This window comes from Herpailurus yagouaroundi, unplaced genomic scaffold (assembly GCF_014898765.1).
Source record: "Herpailurus yagouaroundi ecotype Mexico unplaced genomic scaffold, PumYag 28, whole genome shotgun sequence".
Classification (NCBI taxonomy): domain Eukaryota; kingdom Metazoa; phylum Chordata; class Mammalia; order Carnivora; family Felidae; genus Herpailurus; species Herpailurus yagouaroundi.
Window position 1 is genome coordinate 101,520,266 of NW_024412376.1, and position 20,430 is coordinate 101,540,695.

The window sequence follows — 20,430 nt, forward strand, 5'->3', positions numbered from 1 at the left end:
TCCCTTCTAAATGGCAGGGGGTGAAGGTGTTGACGGAGCGGGGAAGGGAGGGACTCGGAATCTTGAATATCTACATCTTTGTGTCTTGCCTTCATCATCCTTCTCCCAGGTTCCAGGGAAATGCATGTACACAGGTCAATGCCAAACACATATACGCTTTGCATTACTATGAAATTCCAGTGTGGTCCCCAAGTGAGCTAGGTTGGCCCACAGACAGAATTCCTTTTGCTCAGGGTAGAAGTAGGAACAAGGTATGGCACCAAACTTGCCAAGCAGCCTCCTTCACCCTTTCACTCTCAGCAATCCGATGATGAGGAAAGGGAAGTCCAGGAAAATCACATTGAAAAGGAAGGGGAAAATAAGGGGTTTTCTCTGAGGTCTGGGGCGAGGCTGATCTAATTTGTCTGCCCAACATCTTGCACAGTAACTTATCCTACCTTTGCAGCCACGTGGAAGAGAGAGTCCAAAGACAGGGGATCCCCAAAAATGAGTCCTATGCCTCCAAAATATTTTTGTCTTGACTTAGCCATACCACTATAGTATTTCATCATCCTGTGTAAAAGGGGTGGGGGTGGGGGGCGGGATAGTTATATGTCGTATTAACAGACCTTGCTTAGGTCATATTAACATACCTTGCTTAGGAACTGTTAAGTGATGGTTTCCAAATTGCATTTGATCATTCTTAATGTTTTGCTTTATAAAATTCTGATAAATCTTTTGGTAAAATGCAAGATAGACAATGTACATCATACTTAGTGGGTTTGTCTTCCTTGGTTTTGAAAGTGAGAAGGCCATGGTTGTGGTCTAGATTGACTATTGATGAGTAGGGTGATCAGTGCCTTCATTTTCTTACATGTATAAGCGAGGGCTAAAAGTCCTTATCCTTAAACTGTTCATCTCCATATTCCAGATGACATTGAGAAAGTGAAATGAGAGAAAATGTCCAAGTGTTTTGGAGAGTTACTCGGCCATTTCACAAGGCCTTTTAAGATCCAGAAAGAGGGATTCAATGCAGAAAAAGGCTGCTTTTCTACCTCAGACATCTTTAATATTTTTCTTACACTGAAGCTGTGATCTGTTCCTTTATTCTTTTCTTTCTTTAGTCTTATTTTGCGTTATGGAGCCTCATTTTTCTTTCACATGGCAAATTTTACATATTTGAAGGCAGTTCACTTTGTGAGATTTTCATTTAAAGTTCAGGTGTTGGGGCGCCTGGGTGGCTCAGCTGCTTGAGCGTCCCACTCTTGATTTCGGCTCAGGTCATGATCCCAGGGTCACGGGATTGAGCCCTGCATCAGGCTCTGCACTGAACATGGAGTCTGCTTAAGATTCTCTCTCTTTCCCTCTCTCTCTCTCTGCCGCCATTCTGTCCTCCTCTCTCTAAAATAAAAATAATAAATAAAGAAAACAAAGTTCAAGTGTTTTAAGAAAATATTAAACCACAAATAATATTAAACTTGTGTCTCAAATAATAAACATTGCTTTCCAATGAAAACACTTGGCCTCTAGCTTAAATACATATATCTACTAGTTTTAACAGCAATATCTTAGAGATGTAAAATGGGTCAAATTAATGGTATATTTTTTTAGACAGGATTTCACAAATCTTATAGTAAGTAATTAAATCCATTTTATTTTTTAAAATTTTTAATGTTTATTTTTTAAGAGAGAGAGAGAGTAGGGGAGGAGTAGAGAGAGAGGGAGACACAGAATTGGAAGCAGGCTCGGGGCGCCTGGGTGGCGCAGTCGGTTAAGCGTCCGACTTCAGCCAGGTCACGATCTCACGGTCCGTGAGTTCGAGCCCCGCGTCAGGCTCTGGGCTGATGGCTCAGAGCCTGGAGCCTGTTTCCGATTCTGTGTCTCCCTCTCTCTCTGCCCCTTCCCCGTTCATGCTCTGTCTCTCTCTGTCCCCAAAATAAATAAATGTTGAAAAAAAAAAAATTTAAAAAAAAAAGAATTGGAAGCAGGCTCCAGGCTCTGAGCTGTTAGCACAGAGCCTGACGCGGGGCTCAAACCCACCTCAAGATCATGCCCTGAGCCAAAGTCGGACTTAACCGACTGAGCCACCCAGGTGCCCCAGTAATTAGATCCATTTTAAAGGGTAGGAAGATGGGAGCACTGGAATCAGAGAGATGTAGGTATAATTTATGGCTTCTTCAGCTGTACGGCCATGGTAAGTTATTTACCTTCCTCAGTATCATTCCTTCATCTCAGAAATGGAGAAAATAGTACCTACCTCTCAGAGTTTGGGCAAGGATAAAAGATAATGTAAGTAAAAAAATTGTAACACAAATATGGTGAAATACTCAACACAACGTAAAAGGAGTGAAAATATCAACATGTATCAACATGAATAGATGAGCAAAGTCAAATGTTGGAGGGACAACATTGAGAAACATAAATAAAAGTAAGAGTATATTTAGGTAAATACACTCATGTGGTACTCACATAAAATAATACCATCATTGTTCATGAAAGGTGGGTTGAAAAACACATACTAAATAAAGTGTGAAAGAGTCAGTGCTTTTGGGATGGTGGAAATAGGATTTTAGATGGGAAATAAAGGAGACTAATGATATAAAGTAAATACATTAAATATAATAAAATTTAAAAAAGAGTATTGGACATGAATTAGTCATGATGATTGCTCTAATTTTGTGCACTTGAGATCCAAGAGGAAGGGAAGAGAAAAAAAAATGTTTAGCACAGGGCCTGCCATATAGTCAAAGCTTAATATAAGTGGCTACTTTTATCATTTGAGTATCCTACTCAGCAGGGCTTTATTTGCATCAATTTGACTGGTATTACTGAGCTTACCAACATTTACAGGGATAAGAATTGAGCCAGTGGAGTCAAAAGACCAAGAAAGAAACTATGGGAAGTAGAAAATGGAAAAAAAAAAAAATCTTTTCATGATAGAGAATACTTGATACAGAATCATAACAGCGGTTATTTATTGAATACTTACCATGTACTGGGCATTCATTAAGTCAACCAACACATATTTATAAGTGCTTATTGTGTTAGACATTATTCTAGACATTGGAAATACAGCAGGAAAACAACAACTACAATGACAACAACAAACCATGCTGTTATGGGGCTTATATTCTAGCAAGGGGAGAGAGGCAATAATAAGTAAAATATACAATATGTTAAATAGTAGTAAATTCTATAGAGGAAACAACAACGAAAGATATGGAGTGAGGGTTAGGGAAGGCTTCTCTAAGGGACATTGCTCCAAACCCATTTCACATATTATCTCTTTTAATTAATCTCACACACTATGAAGAAGTTACTTTTATAAACTATGATTGCTACCTTCATATGAGTAAGTTGGGGCCCAGAGTCCTTCAGGATCTCTTGTAAGGTTTGATAACTGGCTAAATGATAGGACAGGATCAGAGTTTGGGCCACATAGCTCTGGAGCTGTCCCTTCATGTATTACTTCTCATATGGGGAGCTAGAAGGGGCTCTGGGAGATCCACCAGTATGGAGAGCAGGAATGTGGTTTGGTAAAACATTACATCAATATTACTATAGTGTCCCTTTTAGGTTTGAGAATCTAAAGTAAACATTTTTTGTTTTGGTGGGAAAAAAACAACTTAAGAAAGAAAAGCTGGGCAAACTCTTCCAGGGTGGGGGGTGTATCCAGAGGTTATTAAGGCTATGTCAAATATTTCCACTAAGAAATCCTGATTTAGTCCAACCCTTTTAATTAATTGCTACAGGCCAGGGAACCTCAATATTGTACATAACTTGCACAACCGCAAATGGCTTGTTTGTTACAGAACCAGGATGGGAAAACTGATCTTGAAAGCCAAAACAACCAGCACAACCACAACAGTTAGGCTGGGCAGCCAAGAGCCTCTGTGGCTCTCTGCATGGCCGCCTCCTACCGAGCTCTTTTGGCTGAATGGCTTCTCCTTTAAACTTCCGAGAGGCTTAAAGTGAATTACTGAGTTGGGGAGACCCATTTGCAGAAGAAAAGGAGAACGTATAATTAGAGGAAGAGAAGTGAGAGGAGGCACAGATGAAGCTAAGAATAGGCAAGGTGAACTTCAAGATGACTGTTTCCACACTAGGAAGGAGGGGGAGACAAGGAGAATGGGGCAGGGACACACAGGGTTCCTCTAGCTCAGTAATCCTAATTATAGTCCTATAAGACAGGTATGAATAGTGTTGTTTTTTACATATAGGAAAACTGAAGCTCAGGAAAGATACTTTACTTACTCAAGGTCATGTAGCTAGCAAGAGTCTCCTGATGTTTCACATTTTTTTTCTTTCCTTGAGTCTCTTTCTCCCCTTATTTGTTTCCATCGTTTCTTCCCTTCAGTCTCTTTTATTTGTACAAGGTGAAGCATTGAGGTTTTTACCCTTTTTCTAAAATAGTTATCAAGTATCCAATGATGAGTATGTGGTTACCATGACAACACAGCCTTCACTGAGGACTGGCCTCCCCTTTGCCTCCAGAATCATATTTCATGGCACAGATTCCCTTCCTTTGTGGAACTTATAACAGCCTCAATTTTGTATTTTGTTTGGGTGACCATTTGCTTAACGTTTGTCCTTCTCTAGACCGGCTGGAAGGTTCACAATGGCAGGGGCCAGCCTACTTTTGCCTAGAGCCTGCCCCCAGCGTTTTGCACAATGCCTAGCATTCGGGCTCTGCGTAAATATTTGCTAAGCAAATGTTCTTGTGGCTTCTCTCAAGCTCTCTTCTGAAAGTATATGTACAGTAACCTTTAGCTCATGATTATGCTAATAGATACTGTATAACGAGTCGGGCCGGTATTTACAGGTAGTACACAGGTAAATGAACACACACACACACACACACACACACTCACACACGACTTCACAAACAGCCCCGGGCAGGCGGACTCAGGAGGAAACGCACGCCATTCTGAGCGGGCCGAACCGACGCAGGTAAACAGCGCTGAGTCCGGCTGCACGGGCCTCCGCGTTGTAGGAGGGCACCCAGGCGACCGCGCCGCGGGAGTCCCCAGCGCCCTGCGCCGCGTGGGCCGGTCCCGGGCGCTGGAGGCGGTGGCGGCGTGGGCGGCGAGCTGCGCCGTGATTGGTCCGCCCCTGCCGGGGCGGGGCGGGGCTGGCGGCGGGAGGCGGGCTCGGAGGGAAGGGGGTGTGCGCCGCGGCTGAGGCCGTAGTTTCAGTATAAACAAGGCACCCGACTGGTCGAGCGGAATTTATTTTCCTTCTTCGCGCGCGCTTTAGCTCCCTTTTCTTTGGCCGCGCTTGTGGGCGCGCGGCAAACAGCCGGGAAACCGAGGACCCGAGGTCCATCTGCAGGTGGGTTGTTCCCTGGCCAGACAGTTCTCCCGGAGGGGCCTGAGCCTGGCAGCGGGAACGCGCGGCGGTGCTGTCCTCTGCGCTGTCCCAGACGGCCCCGGAGCTGCGCTCGTAGCGAGCCCGGCTCTCAGGCGCCCCGGCTGCCGGGTGCGCCTCGAAGAGGCGGGAGAATCGGGGCGACCAAACGCTCTCTGGCACAAAGCGCCTGGCAAAAGCTAGAAACCGAGGGAGTCGCCTGCCTGGCCGCCGAGGTCGCCTGGGCTGCCCTGGGAGCGGACCGGGTGCCAACAGGTGCGGGGCCGAGCCGCTGGGGCGCGGGCAGGGGCAGACTTGGGTTTTGCTTTGCGTCTCTCGCCCGGATCCCGAAGCTAGGCCTTTTCTTTGACATGTTGGTAGTTTTTGAGGATTTGTCTGAGTTCTAGACGCGTTCATCCTTTCTTCATTCTCTCCTCCTTTCCTGTGCCCTGCTAGGTTGTTTCCTTCTACTTCTTGGCTAGTTTTCGTGCGTGTTGGGGGTGGGGTGGGGAGATTTTTATTTTTGGTGTCGGTGCCCTATAATCTAAAGTCTGATTCTTAGGAAGGGACAGGGAGCAGAAGTCATGTGCTCGCCACTGACGAGGTGATATTTGTTCATGCCTCCGTTCACCTGGCGAATTTGGGACACACCGAGTCTCCCGGCACTTGCCCGAGCTCAGGTGAGTCGCCTCGAGACACCTGGCTAGGTTGTAATAACGTGAGCCAAAAGTACCTAGGAGCCTTGTGGCAGCTGGCATAAAAGAGGCTCCACTTTCTAGGGGAATCGTGGGGACAGCTTCAGCGCTGTACAGGGGGAAAGGGGCTGGTAGGTGCACACTTGTGTATGTGTATCTGTCTGCGTACCACTTGAGTATTGCTTCGCACTTTACCCCAAGCAAATTGACGCAGTTCAGGCGAAAGCAAGGTATCCAAGTCCACTCACAGTGTCGAGGGTGGCACAAGTGAGGTAAATAGCAGGAGGAGATCCCTGGGCAGCGACTTTCTCTTCTGAGTGTGGATGTGCCCATCTTCGCCAATGAATTCGGTGGGCACAGTGCGTGTAGATGAATATGCACACAAATTTGTGTATGTGTGTTTGGGCCGAATACGTCTCCAAGGAGTCCTTCGTCAGCAGCACCATGTGACCGCGGTCAGGAACTGCTGGTGTGCGTAGATCTATATTTAGCCCTGGATGATCTCCAACGGCCGAGGGAGGGTCGCTGAACTGGGTGCATAAAGGGGAAGAGTCTAGGGCTCAGGGTGTTGCACTCTTGAATAATGTCTGGTACAGTCAGACTCAGATGGGGTGAATAATTATTCTTTCCTCCTGAAAACAGTAGCCAGAGCTTGGCATGTGATAGCTATGTCTCAATTTAAAACGTAGTTGGACCACTGTGATAAAACCTATGCTAAGAAACAAGGAGGTTACAATTAACCAGATTGTAGGTGTGATTGGACATTTGAGAGGAATGCCACTGGTCAGATGAGGTTTGAGGCAAATGTAGAATTGATTTTCAAAAAGAAATAAAAGTAAAAAATTTTGGCTGTTGAGATTTTTATGACAGAATAAAAGAATGACAGCTTGTTAGGTCCTGTCATTAATGGTTATTTTATATGGGGTGGGGAGGTGGGACATTGGTTGGGGCAGTGAGGACTCTGGGGTGCTTTTGACAGAGATCAGGGTTCACAAGCATTGCTGTATTATCCCTTTCAAGCAGATTTTTTTTTCTTGCAAAGATGAGAAGATCAGTCAATGATTAGTAAGTTTCTTGTTGGCATGATTCCACTACATGTAGGTCAATCCTTTGTTTTCCTGGAGGTGGCAACATTTCTGGCTACTAAGCATACTGGCCTCCTACTTTCCAGTTCTCTAATGAAGTGTTAAATTCTGAGAATTTATTTCTCCCATGGTTCATTTTCAGTCTTGCTCCGTTTTATATACTCCCCGAGACATTTTCTCCAATACTACCACACCTAATACCTGGGATAACAGTGTCTTTTGGAATAGAAAATCATTGGAAAGCGTTTACATTTATTGTCTTTTTCCCCCAGCTTAGCATCTAATCTAATGTATTCTTAGGTATATATTACTTACTGTTTCTAAATATGTATTATTTCTTACAATACATATTTCTTATATTATTGGTAGCGTTACGTTCTTACAATCTAAAATTAATCACTGGGTGAGTTTCTGTGCTAAGTAAGGTACGTAATTATGGCACATTAAATGATAGAATCGACATTATCAATCTCCAAAGGCTACCTGGAAGAGGTGGACTTTGGAGAAGCAATTTGGATGGCTCTGGAGAGTCTTCCCTGAGACAGGAGATGGGGAAAAGAGGGCATTTCTCCCTTACTTAGGACAAGAATTTGAAATCCCTGAAGCAGGGATTGAGAATCTGGCACCTTGATTCTGATGCCACAAATAATAAATGGTAAAGACATTATAATGTATTGTGAAGTCTTACAGAGACAAATGGTGCTATTGAATATACTGCTTTAGATTTATGGCATTTTTGTGGTTAGTGGTCGTATTCAGGTATTATCTCCCCACTCCCTTCACTTTTCTAGAAATACAGTTGTTCTGTTTTGGTTCTCCAGTTAAACCTACAAAAAAAAAAAAAAAAAGATGTATACAACCCTTGATTATCTTAAAATAACAGATATTGTAGCCCAGTGCTGTGGGCAGTATCTACTCTGGGAATAGGGAGGTGCGTCCTGTCTGATCTGGAGCCCTAACCAGTCATTTGTTCTCTCCTTCTACCTGCAATATCTGTAAAGTTGATGGGGTATTGAGCTAGATGATTTCTAAGTTGCTTTTAGTTCTTTGACCGTGGATTTATTCTGCTGTACTATCACTTCGTGCATTTGCATCCTAAGTGGGGTGGAAGATTGGGGATGTAGTGTCTGCAGTTAGATGTTCAGCTACTTTCTGGGTATATGAAAATGGAGCAAAGAGAGTGAAGTTTCTTTCTATTGATAAGCACTATGTAGAGATTTAATATTTTCTTGACCTGCTTTCTTTCCCCATAAGTGTATTAGAAAATACTAATTATCAAAAAAGTTGAGTTCGAATTTTTTTTTTTTTTTTACTTATTAAGTCAGTGTTAACATTTATGCAATTTCTAACCAGTCTTTGACCAATAATTTTTTTCCTTAGGTTAATATATTTATTATTCCATTTCAAGGTATGTCTGTATCTAGAAGTCATTCGTTTGATTCAAATTTTATTAGGAGGCCCTGGTATGAAAGCCAGTTTTACACAGCGAGAGTACAAATTAACCTTGTAAGGGAGGAAAACACTTTATAGACTGCCTGTATCTCTCTATTTATCAAAAGGAGAAGGGACAAACATAGTTTTTCAAGAACTTGCAGCTAAAAAATAAAATTATTCCAGGAATCATGTTCCATAATAAAATGTAAATGGAAGATTCTGCTTGTTTATTAAGTGTCCTCACTAAGTATCAAGTCATTTTCCTGCTGAAATGAATTGGGTTTAGAAGAATAAACCCTTTCAGTAAAGGGTGCTCCCTGTATAATACTCTGTAATTTGTCTTGAGAGCTTATGCTATAAATTTTTTTTAATGTTTATTTGTTTTTGAGAGAGAGACAAAGTGTGAGCAGGAGAGGGGCAGAGAGAGAGAGAGAGAGAGAGAGAGAGAGAGGGAGACAGAATCTGAAGCAGGTTCCAGGCTCTGAGCTATCAGCACTGGGACTGATGTGGGGCTCAACCTCGCCAACAGCGAGATCATGACTTGAGCCGAAGTCAGACACTCAACTGACTGAACCACCCAGGCGCCCCCGAGAGCTTATGCTATAAATGATGACTCAACAACTTTATCTGTGCCATCCCGTATGATAGCCAATAGTCCCATGGAGATGTTTAAACTTCAGTTTAGTTAAATTAAACAGAATTCAAAATTTAGTTTCTTAGTTATGCTAGGCACATTTTACATGCTTAGTAGCTAACTTGTGGCTAATGGCTGCTATGTTGAATAGTGTAGAAGAGGAAGATTTCCAGTATCCAGGAAGGTTCTTTTTGACAGCATGTAATTAGATAATGATGATTTTGATTATCCAGAAGATCACTTTTACCCCTCTGGGAAAATGAAATAATTAATTCTCATCATAGATAGGCACTTAAGACCTAGGAAATAAGACCCACTGACTTTTTCAGCCAGTATTTTCAACTGTACAACATGAACAATGCCACTTTCCTAAATTCAGTCATATGCCAAGATGACAAACACCGATTTCTTAGTTTTTATTTCACCCAGAACTCGAATTGTCCTTTTTCTTTTTCTAAACCAGCACTCACCCTTACCACTGGAAAGCACCAATTTTTACAAAGACCAGGAACGTGGAGTCATCTACTGGTAAGATAAGGAACTACATGGAAGTTGTAGATGATTCAAAACAATGCACAGAGACTATCAACCTGTTTGTTCTGTGATCTGTGCCCACACAGTAAAGATTTATCTTGTAGAAAAGTTTTCTATGACCCTCCAGGCCCATTTAGAGTTGCCATGTAGTGAAATATCATTTTGTGCTTTAATAAACTGTTACCAAGATATCTACAAGACAAGAGACAACAAATTTTTGCTTTGATCTCCTTCCAAGGAAACCAAAGATAGTCAGTATTTGAGTTACAACCCTCTTCCTCCATCAATTAGGAATTAGTTAAGATTTCTAAAGTAGCATCCAGAATAAATCAAGCAAAATGAAATAACACCTTCTTTAATAAAAAAAATACCGACTTCCTGCTCCCACCCTGGTTATATAATTTACTAAGCATTTGGGGCTCAGTTTCAAAGAAAGTACTGTCTGGGAGCAAGTTACTTTTTCATCACATGCCAGAGAAGTGAGTTGATTCTGAGTTGTCTACTCTGCATTGTTTGCTCTCTCAGCGACCATACCTCTTTTCTCAAGGAGGTCAGAAGAGCATTTCTACAGTTTCCAGAGATGTTGCTAGAAATCTCTGCCTTTAGGACTCCCACTGGCTCAGGAACGATGCGAGAGGATAATCTAGACATTTTCAAGCTCAAGATAAGCCACATTTTAGACAGTGTCAGAAACATGACTTTTACTTTCACCCTGACTCAAAAGCCTGTGCAGCTACACTGTATGAGCATGAGGTCAGTCCTTGTATTCTGAGATCCAGAAGTGCCAAAAGGAGGCTAGAAGCACTGGAGGAAACCAGCTGCAGTAAAGCTGAAATATGTGAATGTGTTCTCCTGCAGCTTGCTGGATCCTCAAATGAAAAAAGGAAGAAGGTGCATCTCACCGAAGTGCAAAGTTCCTTTGGAATCTAGATGGGAACTGGGAAACCGGTAATTCCAGGATATTAAATTAAGCCTCTCGTCACTAAACAAATACACTTTCAAAGTTCAGCTGTGATAGGGAGGCCTTCCTCTACTTCAGTGGGTTTGTTTGTTTTCTTTTTAATTGGGACGCATGCCTAGCATTTAAACAGAAGCTAAAAGATAAGCGATCAGTATAAAGGCATTGGATTTGTTCAGTATTTCACCAAAGTACTCTATGATGAAATATGGATTCAAAGCCCCTTATACCTTTTTTTTTTTTTTTTTTTTTTTTTGAGTCCTACCTTTTCTAGCTCATTCTCTTAAGTGTACAGGAAATGCTGATTTGACATTCTGGTAGAGATTTACCCAGCACCTACAGCAGATGTTGAAGGATAGCTTTTGATTTAGTTCCCACACCCATCTTTACCTCAACCTCTTTTCCAATTTGAATTGTCACCTGAAACCACCTTATCCCGGTGCACCTGCCTCATCATAAATAACATTGTGCAAAAGCAGCCGCTAATTCAAACACAGTCTGCTGTTTAGAAAAAAGCAGCTTTTCATCTGGTGCTTTCCTTGGTTTGAAACCATTAGGCATGCCTTTCAAATCCATTCATCCCTTAAATCACCCAGAGCTTGCCTCCTTGCTTCTGGATCAATGTCAGGCTGAACTTTTTCAGAGTCCTTGGAAGAACATGATCTATCTTCGTGACTGAATTAGCTTCCCCTGTAACTTATCTTGCCTGTCAACCAACTTTTCAGCTTACCAAGTTAATTTTAAGAAAGAACATTCGTCTTGTATACCTGAGTTGGATATATCCTATACTTTCCTTTGGGAAGTTTTCCAACAGAACTTGTAATCTGTATGCTAATTTTCATGGCTCTGAGCTTTCTTTTAGCCTGGTTCATTGTTTTAAAAATCAAACTCTGTTTCCCGTTGTCTCACGGCATCTTTCCCCATCCCAAGGTACCATCGCAATTTAAGGGAAAGAAAATACCTGTTTAAATATCTGTACCCAAATCAGAAGAAGTATCATTTTAAAATTCTCCTTAACTTCATTTGATCGGTACTAACTGCAAATACAAGTATTCCTTGATATCTAAGGAGCCAGGCTTGAACGTGTTAGACCAAGTTAGACGAGTAGATAAGTTGTATCTAGGCTCTGTGCAGGCCTGCACATGTGCTTCCTAACCTGGTGTCTGCACTCCCTCAAAGTATATGCAAACTTGTAGGTATATTTCTCTGAGGGCAGTGTGGGGAGAGATTTGTGATCTCCCTAGAAAGTTAAGAGCCACTGGCCACATAGAGTGTATTCTGAGTTTGAAAGGATTTACAAATGAAACTTTGGGAGAATTGCTTAGGAGATTACCCTGTCCTCTGCCTTATCTTTCTGCTAGTGATTTGAATAAAGTCAGCAGTTTTTCCAAGTATTTCATATAAATCTCTTTTTCTTCCCAAAGGAATTAACTATTTTGAAGTTTGACGTAATAGTAAAGTAATGCCAGTATTTTACCTTAATGCTGTCACACATTCTAACTTGGGGAAAGTCAGTTTTTCCTAAACAAGATTTGTGGTTAACAGGTCCGCACAGTTAGGTGTATTGGACGGGGTGAAATTTGTGCTAAGGAAGGGAGGTAGGCAGTGGAGATGTTGGTTTTGAGACTATGTTGCGAAGGGTCAAGGGAAGTAAATTGAGAGTTTAAAGGACGCCAGGGACAGAAAATATTAATTCTGAGAGCTGTAAAGGGAAGGTTTGCTGCAGATAAGAAATCAGAACTACACTGAGATGAAATAAATAAGTAAATGGAATCTCTGGGATGAGAGCAGCCTCACCCTTTGCCCTTCTCCCACTACAGAAACCATCAGCACATGATTCCTAGAGTTCATAGTGCCTGGGGACAAATACTTTTCTGGATTCTCGTGTCCAGTCTTGGATGTTTTCTTTGTTTTCTAAAACAAGAACCAAGCTAACATTTAATCTTCTGAGCCTCATTTTTCAATTCCAGAACTGAAGCAGGTAAAATTCAAGTCTCGGATTACAAATCTGAGTAATACTGAACAAACAGTAGCTCTTTTTTCTTTGTTTTAAGTTTGTTTGTTTGCTTATTTATTTTCAGAGAGACAGAGAGAGACAGAGAGAGAGCATAAGCAGGGGTAGAGCAGAGACAGAGGGAGAGAGAGAATCCCAAGCAGGCCCCACTCTGTCAGCCCAGAGCCAGATGTGGGGCTTAAACTCATGAACTGTGAGACCATGACCTGAGCCGAAATCGAGTCAGCTACTTAACCACCTGAGCCACCCAGGTGCCCCTGAGCAAACAGTGGGTCTCGATGTGGGTAATAACAGGGAAGAAAGATACTTGAAAGAAAACCTGCTGTGTTTATTCTTAGGTATTTAAGGTGCGCTTCCCAAAGAGTACTTTCTGTACCATTCTCCTGACCTCCCCTTGTTTGCCAAATGCATCTGTTACACAAGGCAGTTGTTCTTTCTAGAAAATGGCTAGACTGGCCACTTGTTAGAGATTGTCCAGAAATGGGTTTTGAATACTGTGGTCCATGATCTTTATTTTGGTCATTTGTCTCATTAAGATTTTTTACTGGAAATGTATAAAGTAAGCAAAAGCAAATATGACTGCATTTAACTGAATCTAAGATGCCGTCCATTGTAAGACACTTTTATTTCATGTATCACTAGAAAAGGAAACAATATAAATTATTCTGATAACTTACAATTTGGAATAGACTGGTAGACTTTTCGTTTTATGGTTAAATATTAAAAGTTCAAGGAAGACCATTTGCAGTATAACATGACATAGTACAATAAATTTTGAACCTGGAACTTGGAGATCCAGGTTTGAAACACTGTCCTATCTGTCCCTTATCTGAAGTGTAATCCCAGTCAGTTTTGATAGTTCTTCTAAACCTTAGCTTCTTAGGTAGTCAAAACAGAGTGAGGATGTCTGCCAAACAGGGTAGCTGTAAGAATCCCAAAAGGCATTTGTAGGCAGTAAACCTTACACAAACAGGAGCTGCTGACATTCCCAGAGCCTTCTTCAATGTGTATCTAGGCATTTCTCAGGTTAGCAGCCCTGAAGGGGCATCAGAGAAGTAAAGGAAGGTAAAATGTGGAGACCTTTCCCTGCACAAAGGAACCCATAGTAGCAGAATGCACAACTGAGGAAGGGAATAGGCCTTAGGGCCAATACCTTAGAATTGAAAAGATGTTATCTTGAGTTTAAGGCAAGGTAGAAAAATATGAGCATTGTTCACAAATAAGGGGCTGGGATCTCTTGGAGTGACTTGAATCTCAGCATTTGATTGCTGCTGTGTGCAAGTTCAACAGTCAAGATAGTTCATGGGAAAATGAAATCAGTTGATTAGCAAAAGTTAGAGCTGATTAGAAGGCAGAAAATGACCTGTGACGGTCTCTCTTCTTAAAATTGACTTTATCTCAGTTTGGTTTCCATTGCTATTTGCAGTATTTTCCTTGGTGCTTGGTTGGAAGGGATTATCTAAGTGTTGATATTTCATAACTCCCCAAAGAGATCCTGTGAGTGATACAGTTTCCAAGGGACAATACAAAAACCTTTAGCCATCATTTCTCTAATAATGCTCTAAGAAGAACTTTGCTCTAAAAGAATATGATAGTTTTGTTATACTTTATACTTTTGGAAGGAGTGAGCAAAATTGGGAATAATTTTCTAAATAAAAAAACCTTTGTGGGGAGCAGTGGAGGCGAATTACCTTCTGAAGTCTCCACAGCTACGAGGCACCTGATTAGGGCTTCATTAAATCTGAGTGCTTGGTCAAATCTGAGTCCTTGTGTGCTTCGTGGGAGTGAATAATTGAGAAGTACACATACTTGGTGGCTTTTGGTGCTGCTTCCTTAAAAGGGGACTGGATGGCCCTTGACTATTGTTGGCTAATGCTTACTGTCAATAACAGAAGGCAGCAGGAGTGCAAGATTCAGGGGAGTCCACTGGGGTCACTTGATGCTATAGACACATCACTGTGAGATCTTAGCGTGGTTACCTCATTTCACCTTCCAGGTTCTTAGTTCGCACATTTATAAAAGCAGGAGACTGGAGCAGATTGTGATGGCACTTGGGCTTTGGCTTCTTCCATGGCCATTTTTGCAGTCATTGCTAATCACTTAGAACACACATTCTCCCACTTAGTTACAGCCTTTCAATTCTTCTTATTCATCCTCTGGCCTCCAGGCACCCGCTTCTAATTACAGTTGGAAAATGGAATGAAATCTATTTTTCATTCTTCACCAGATGATTTCAGTGGTCCTTCTGAACTCTGAACATTTTCTGATTTTCTGAAATTCCCAAGTCTTTTGGCCAACCATCTCCCAACATCATTTTATTAGGGATGGTTTCAGTAGTGATGAATAGGTAGAGAAATCAAAGAAAATCCTTGGCAAAAAGTACTTGGCAGAAAAAAAAAAAAAAAAAAACCCAAACAAGAACCAACTGCAAGGGCATGACAGAATGAGTTTCAACTGTCATCCTGTTTGTGAAGGACACTGTGTGGTTTTAACCATCTAAAGTTTTTTAAGCCAGAGGTAGGTAACCAAATTCAGATGGACAGTTCCCCCCAGGCTGTCAGAAGTATCTTTTAGGTGCGTCTCATCTTGGGTCCCAGAGTTTCAGTTTAAGGACATTTTGAGTTTCTCAGCAAGGTAGATGGGCTCTTTATTTTTTTATCTTCCCACCAAGGACAACTTATTTGCAAAGATTATATCGCACATGAATCATACTAATAGAAAACTAGCAATTTGAAGAGGACAGAAACACACTTTGTCCACTGTCTTATAAAATGTGAACATTGAGTTATTTAATAATTATTTATATGTGCAAGGTCTTACCAACTACATACGGAGTATTTGTGTTACTGTTTGCATCCTGTGTTCCTGATCCTGTGGCTGTTACGAGTATGTCCTGCCTCAGCCAGAGGTGTGGCAGTGATGGTGCAGGTCGTGACCCCTCTCCCGGCGTGATTCTCAGTAATCAGCTTCTTCCTATTCGTGGCTTTTTTGCTTTTTGCATTCTCCCTCGGCACTGGTTTGTGGATGGGATAGAGTACAAAATGCTGAAGCTGGTTTTCTATTTCTTTTTCTTGATACTTCCTTTCCTAAATGCTGTTTTCACCTTCCAGGTTGTCCTTATAGTAGATGTGTTTTGTTTTGTTTGTTTTTTTCCCTAACACCCAACCCCTGACCCCTCCTGCCGAGGCACATGCATGTGTTATGATGCGGTGATCCCCGTTAGCTACTGGAGCTGGAATAGATGCGCTAGGAGCGAAGGATGTGCCTTCTCAGGCAGGCCTCCACTCCCCTCCCCCATTGGGATGCAAATATCTTTTGGCATCTTGAAAAGAAGGATTAGCCCAGGTTGTGTCCTCCTGCAGCCTCCACACACCCTGTCCCCATCAGTCCAAAGCCTTCCTTCATTGTTTGCCTTCTGCAGCTCTCAGTCTGGCAGCTCCTGAATGCCTCCATTGTCCAGACGTGCTGTCAGAAACCAAGAGTCTATTCTCAGGGTCGGGAGCTCTGTCCCTAGGAATCCAAGTAATAACTTAATAGCTTCTGGCCTCTACCGAGCACCCTCCAAACAAGGGCTTTGTGAGCTGCAAAGCACACAAATGGAGAGGACCATCATGGGGCTTCTTGTTCCCCAAATCAGGTGCCTCTCAGCCCACGTGTTTACTGAGAACCGAGGCTTTACAGAGCCCCCACCCCGAAAGAATTTGACACAAAGGGGCAAAAGTCAACAGCATCCGCTCTTCCAAGGGAGCTGGAGTCAGCATTAACTCTTGATACGTACGTTTGGAAACACACATGCTCTTCACGTGCACGCGTGCACACACACACACGCACACACACACGGTGTGCTTTAATTCTAGGCCTCTCTTACAATTCCATTTGTCCAACTTCTGTTTTGGTTGTCGCCTACTATGACCACTGTTAGTCTGATAGTTCTTACTTGCTATGTAATTCTTCCTAACCAGCTGGGAAGGTTTGTTCGTTTCTGCCTCTGGATAACACCTGACTCAGTCAGATAAAGCAATTGGAAGCCCAGTTCTCTTCCTGTGAAGGAGGGATATCTAAACGCGGCAGCCAGAGATTTGACTCTTCAGTCCAAACGGGGTCCTTTGATCTAAGCATTTTATGGCATTTGACTGAATGACATGGGTACTCAAAAGTATGCATACATGTGTTACTCTAAGAGCAGTTTGCTTTCTTGATGGATTCTGATATTGGATCAGAACCTAACCTATTTTTAAAAGTATTTATTCCCTCGTTACTATGAAAGCCTACTTTTCTTTTGGACTGCAAATGACTCACACTGTTTTCTCCTTTTTTTTTTTTTTTTTATTCATTTTAGGAAAGCATGCCTCAGACTCCTCCCTTTTCAGCAATGTTTGACAGCAGTGGTTACAACCGAAACCTCTATCAGTCTGCAGATGACAGCTGCGGAGGGTTGTATTACCACGACAACAACCTCCTCTCTGGGTCTCTGGAAGCACTCATCCAGCACTTAGTACCTAATGTGGATTACTATCCGGATGTAGGTATCGCTGTTACTGTGAAACACATCCTTGGTATTCTTCAGAAAAAATACACTGTAGCAGGCAGGGACCCTAGATACTACTGAATTATATCTGGGTTGCCGAGAATTTTTCGAATAAGAAACTGCATATTGATTATTGAGTATTTTGAGATCAAACTGAGCCTGGGTATGATCCAGGTTTTGATTATTGTCTGCAGTTTGGTTTCTATTCAGGGTTGGTACCACACTGTAGGCAGTCAGATACCATGTAAATGAAGTATCTATCTGTCGCTTTAATTCATGCATATACCTTGGTCCTTGCATAGACATGCTAGAGGATGTTGGATACTCCCAGAATATTTAATGCCTTTTTGGTTTCCAGACCCATCGCTATGCTGAGAAAAGTGAAGTTCATAGGTGGAAAAACTTCATAGAAAGGAGAACAAGAGTTATATTCAAGATGCAATTCTTTATAGATTGCTAATATTTTACTTCGATAGCCAACATTTATATAGATAACACTTTCTATCTAAGGAATCCACTTACATCTTCTCAGCCTTTGCAGCAATTCCAGGAGGTCAGGGAGGAGGACACTGAAATTCAGAACGTTGAGTAATCCACACACAGCCTCGACCCCTATCCGCAGTCAAACCTAGATTTTCTGTTTCTGGGCAAGCGGTGTTCCTGCCCCCCCCCCCCCCTTCCTTGTGCTACAGCTGCCCCTGTTACTCAACAACAGCTGATTGTTGATAAAGATTGCATGAAAATATCTAGACACTAGATTCATGTTTTTACAAATATAATAATGACCTTGGTGTGTGAAGGATAGTTTGTGCTTGCCACTGTAATTCACCATAGTGTTCCCTCTTGAGTTCTCTCTCTGTGTGTGACTTGTTACATAGCATTTTGAAATATGTTGCCACACAGGGAAAACTTGTAATCAAAAGTAAAAGGAATCCGTTGTTCAGTCGTGTAAGTGTTTATGAGCTACTAAAGGCGCCTAAGGGGGGTAAAAAAAAAAAGGGAAAAAAAAACCTGGAATTTTTCTTTTCACTGGGAGGCTGAAACTATTATAATAAATAAGCTCTACTTCATTACTGGCTTCTTGGGAGACAATGTAGTTAAAGAAAACTATATAGTGTGATACTGTGTTTTATCAAATTGCTTAGCTTTTGGGCAAGGAAATAGATCACTTGCAAGCCCACCTTTGAATGTTCTGGCACAAGCATACAAACACTACATTGTGCCACCCTGGATGCACTGGAGAGTTCTTGAGCTGATGTGGGTTGGTGGGTTTTTTTTTTTTTGTTTCCATTGAGTTACCATAACATTTGGACCCAGAACAAGATTCTGTATGGGTGGTATATTTAAGTTAGATCTCTTTCTCTGCGCTGAAGTTCATTCCTCTTTACTAAAATGAGTTAGGTGTCCTGGTATACTGACTCCAGAGGCTGGACATGAAAATGTGCTTTGAATAATTTCGGTAGATAAACTTACCTTGTACTTCTGGGTTTTTTGGTGTGGTTGAAGGGAAGAGATACATCAGAAGGCAAAGGAAAAATCCATCGTCAGGTGTTTTACTGCTAAGCATTACTTTTGAAACGGTAGTATATTAACTTTGACTCAGAGAATTTAATGGATTAAGATGTATCATATATGGGAAAGATACTAGTTTCGTGGAGAATGTAACCGTGATGATTTTTTTTCTCTCTTGCCACAGAGAACATACATATTTACCTTCCTCCTCAGTTCTCGGTTATTTATGCATCCATACGAGTTAATGGCCAAGGTTTGCCACTTATGTGTTGAACACCAGAGACTAAGTGATCCTAATAGCGATAAGGTAATGATATATTTTGAACTTTACAGTTTTCTCTATTAGTATGCTTTCTCTTTTCTATTTCTATTAGGATTGGTAACTGTGTGGCTTAGATTTTGTGAAGTTGGTTTCCTTATCCGCAGGCTGAGGGGCATGCATGGTATCATGGCTGTGCAAAGGGAATTGGGAATGGTATAAAGGACACAATATAGGGTAGGACGCCAGAATTATTAGTGTTCATTTCCATCTAAGATCTTTATTTTTCTACCAGTCTTGGTCCTATTGAAACATTTCAGTATATAAAAATACTGCCATGTTAATACCCGGGAGAAAAGCCATCATAATGTGTTTGCTGGTCATTATGAGCAGTATGGTACAGTTTTTGTAAGATAAACTGTCATGCCCTTCATGTCAAACAAACAAACAAAACCCCACAATATAAATCTAATGCCATGGAAGACCCCTAGATCCTGCCTTAAGTTGGTGGTACTTGGCATTGACTTAGGGGAGGGGGACTAGACTTCTTCTTTAACCCTAAAGACTTTGCACTAGAAGTTTACCAGTGAAACTGTTTGCAATTATGTGTTTGATGCAGTCCATGGTGATAGACATCACTCAATGAGATTTGCTTTTTCTCCCCAGAACCAGATAAGAAAAATTGCACCCAAAATCCTTCAACTCCTGACAGAATGGACGGAAACGTTTCCTTATGATTTTCGGGATGAAAGAATGATGAGAAACTTAAAAGATCTGGCTCACCGAATAGCCAGTGGCGAGGAGGTTGGTATCCTGTATCTAGCAAAACCACTCAAATTTCCAGGCCAAGCCTTGGTGGGAGCTGATGCTGAATTATGCATCAGACTCTCCACTGCTTCCTTTCTGTGTTGCCTTTGGGCACGTCTTCGACATAGCACAGTGGTCTGTTTGGTGTGTCAAATGGGGATGATTGTACAATCCCACTTCAAAGGGACATCATCTGGAGTTTTATGTGATTAATTTGGAGGTATGTTCATGTCCCTTCATGCACAGGATTCACACTGCAAGCGTGTTTTAGTTTTACTTATACTTTTCTTCCTTCTAAAAAAATTTGACATAGCAAGTTAGACATAAACACAAATAGGTATAAAATAAATAACCTAGGAATATATTAACAGATAATAAGTTGTGTATTGATACATCATAAATAGAAATAGACAGTTCGTACCGTGGAAGGAAGAAAACAAATAGGCTAGTGTTGAGAAGCAGTGTAGTAGGACAGGACTGCTGTGATTTGAGTGTAAACTTCAAGTAAAAGAGAGATACAGTTGGTTATGAAATGTTCACGGTCAGAAAAGAGAGCGTACTAATTTTTCAGGGCATTAAATTAAATGAAATTTTAAAAACTTTATTTTTTTAAATGCCTATTTATTTTTGAGAGAGCGTGAGCAG

General features: G+C 41.6%; 1 protein-coding gene across 6 annotated transcripts in view; it reads left to right on the forward strand.

Moving 5' to 3' along the window:
- Window positions 1-20,430, forward strand: part of RASGEF1B (RasGEF domain family member 1B) — a 563,026-nt gene that overhangs the window by 519,455 nt on the left and 23,141 nt on the right. For 2 of the 6 annotated variants that reach the window (XM_040480060.1, XM_040480070.1), the window contains 3 exons: window positions 17,019-17,201; window positions 18,904-19,026; window positions 19,645-19,782. In XM_040480060.1, the coding sequence (XP_040335994.1) occupies window positions 17,019-17,201; window positions 18,904-19,026; window positions 19,645-19,782 (444 nt within the window). Of the gene's footprint in view, window positions 1-5,162; window positions 5,311-5,352; window positions 5,602-5,887; window positions 6,006-17,018; window positions 17,202-18,903; window positions 19,027-19,644; window positions 19,783-20,430 lie in introns of those variants that run through there. The other 4 variants (XM_040480079.1, XM_040480085.1, XM_040480088.1 and 1 more) reach the window with 4 other exon arrangements.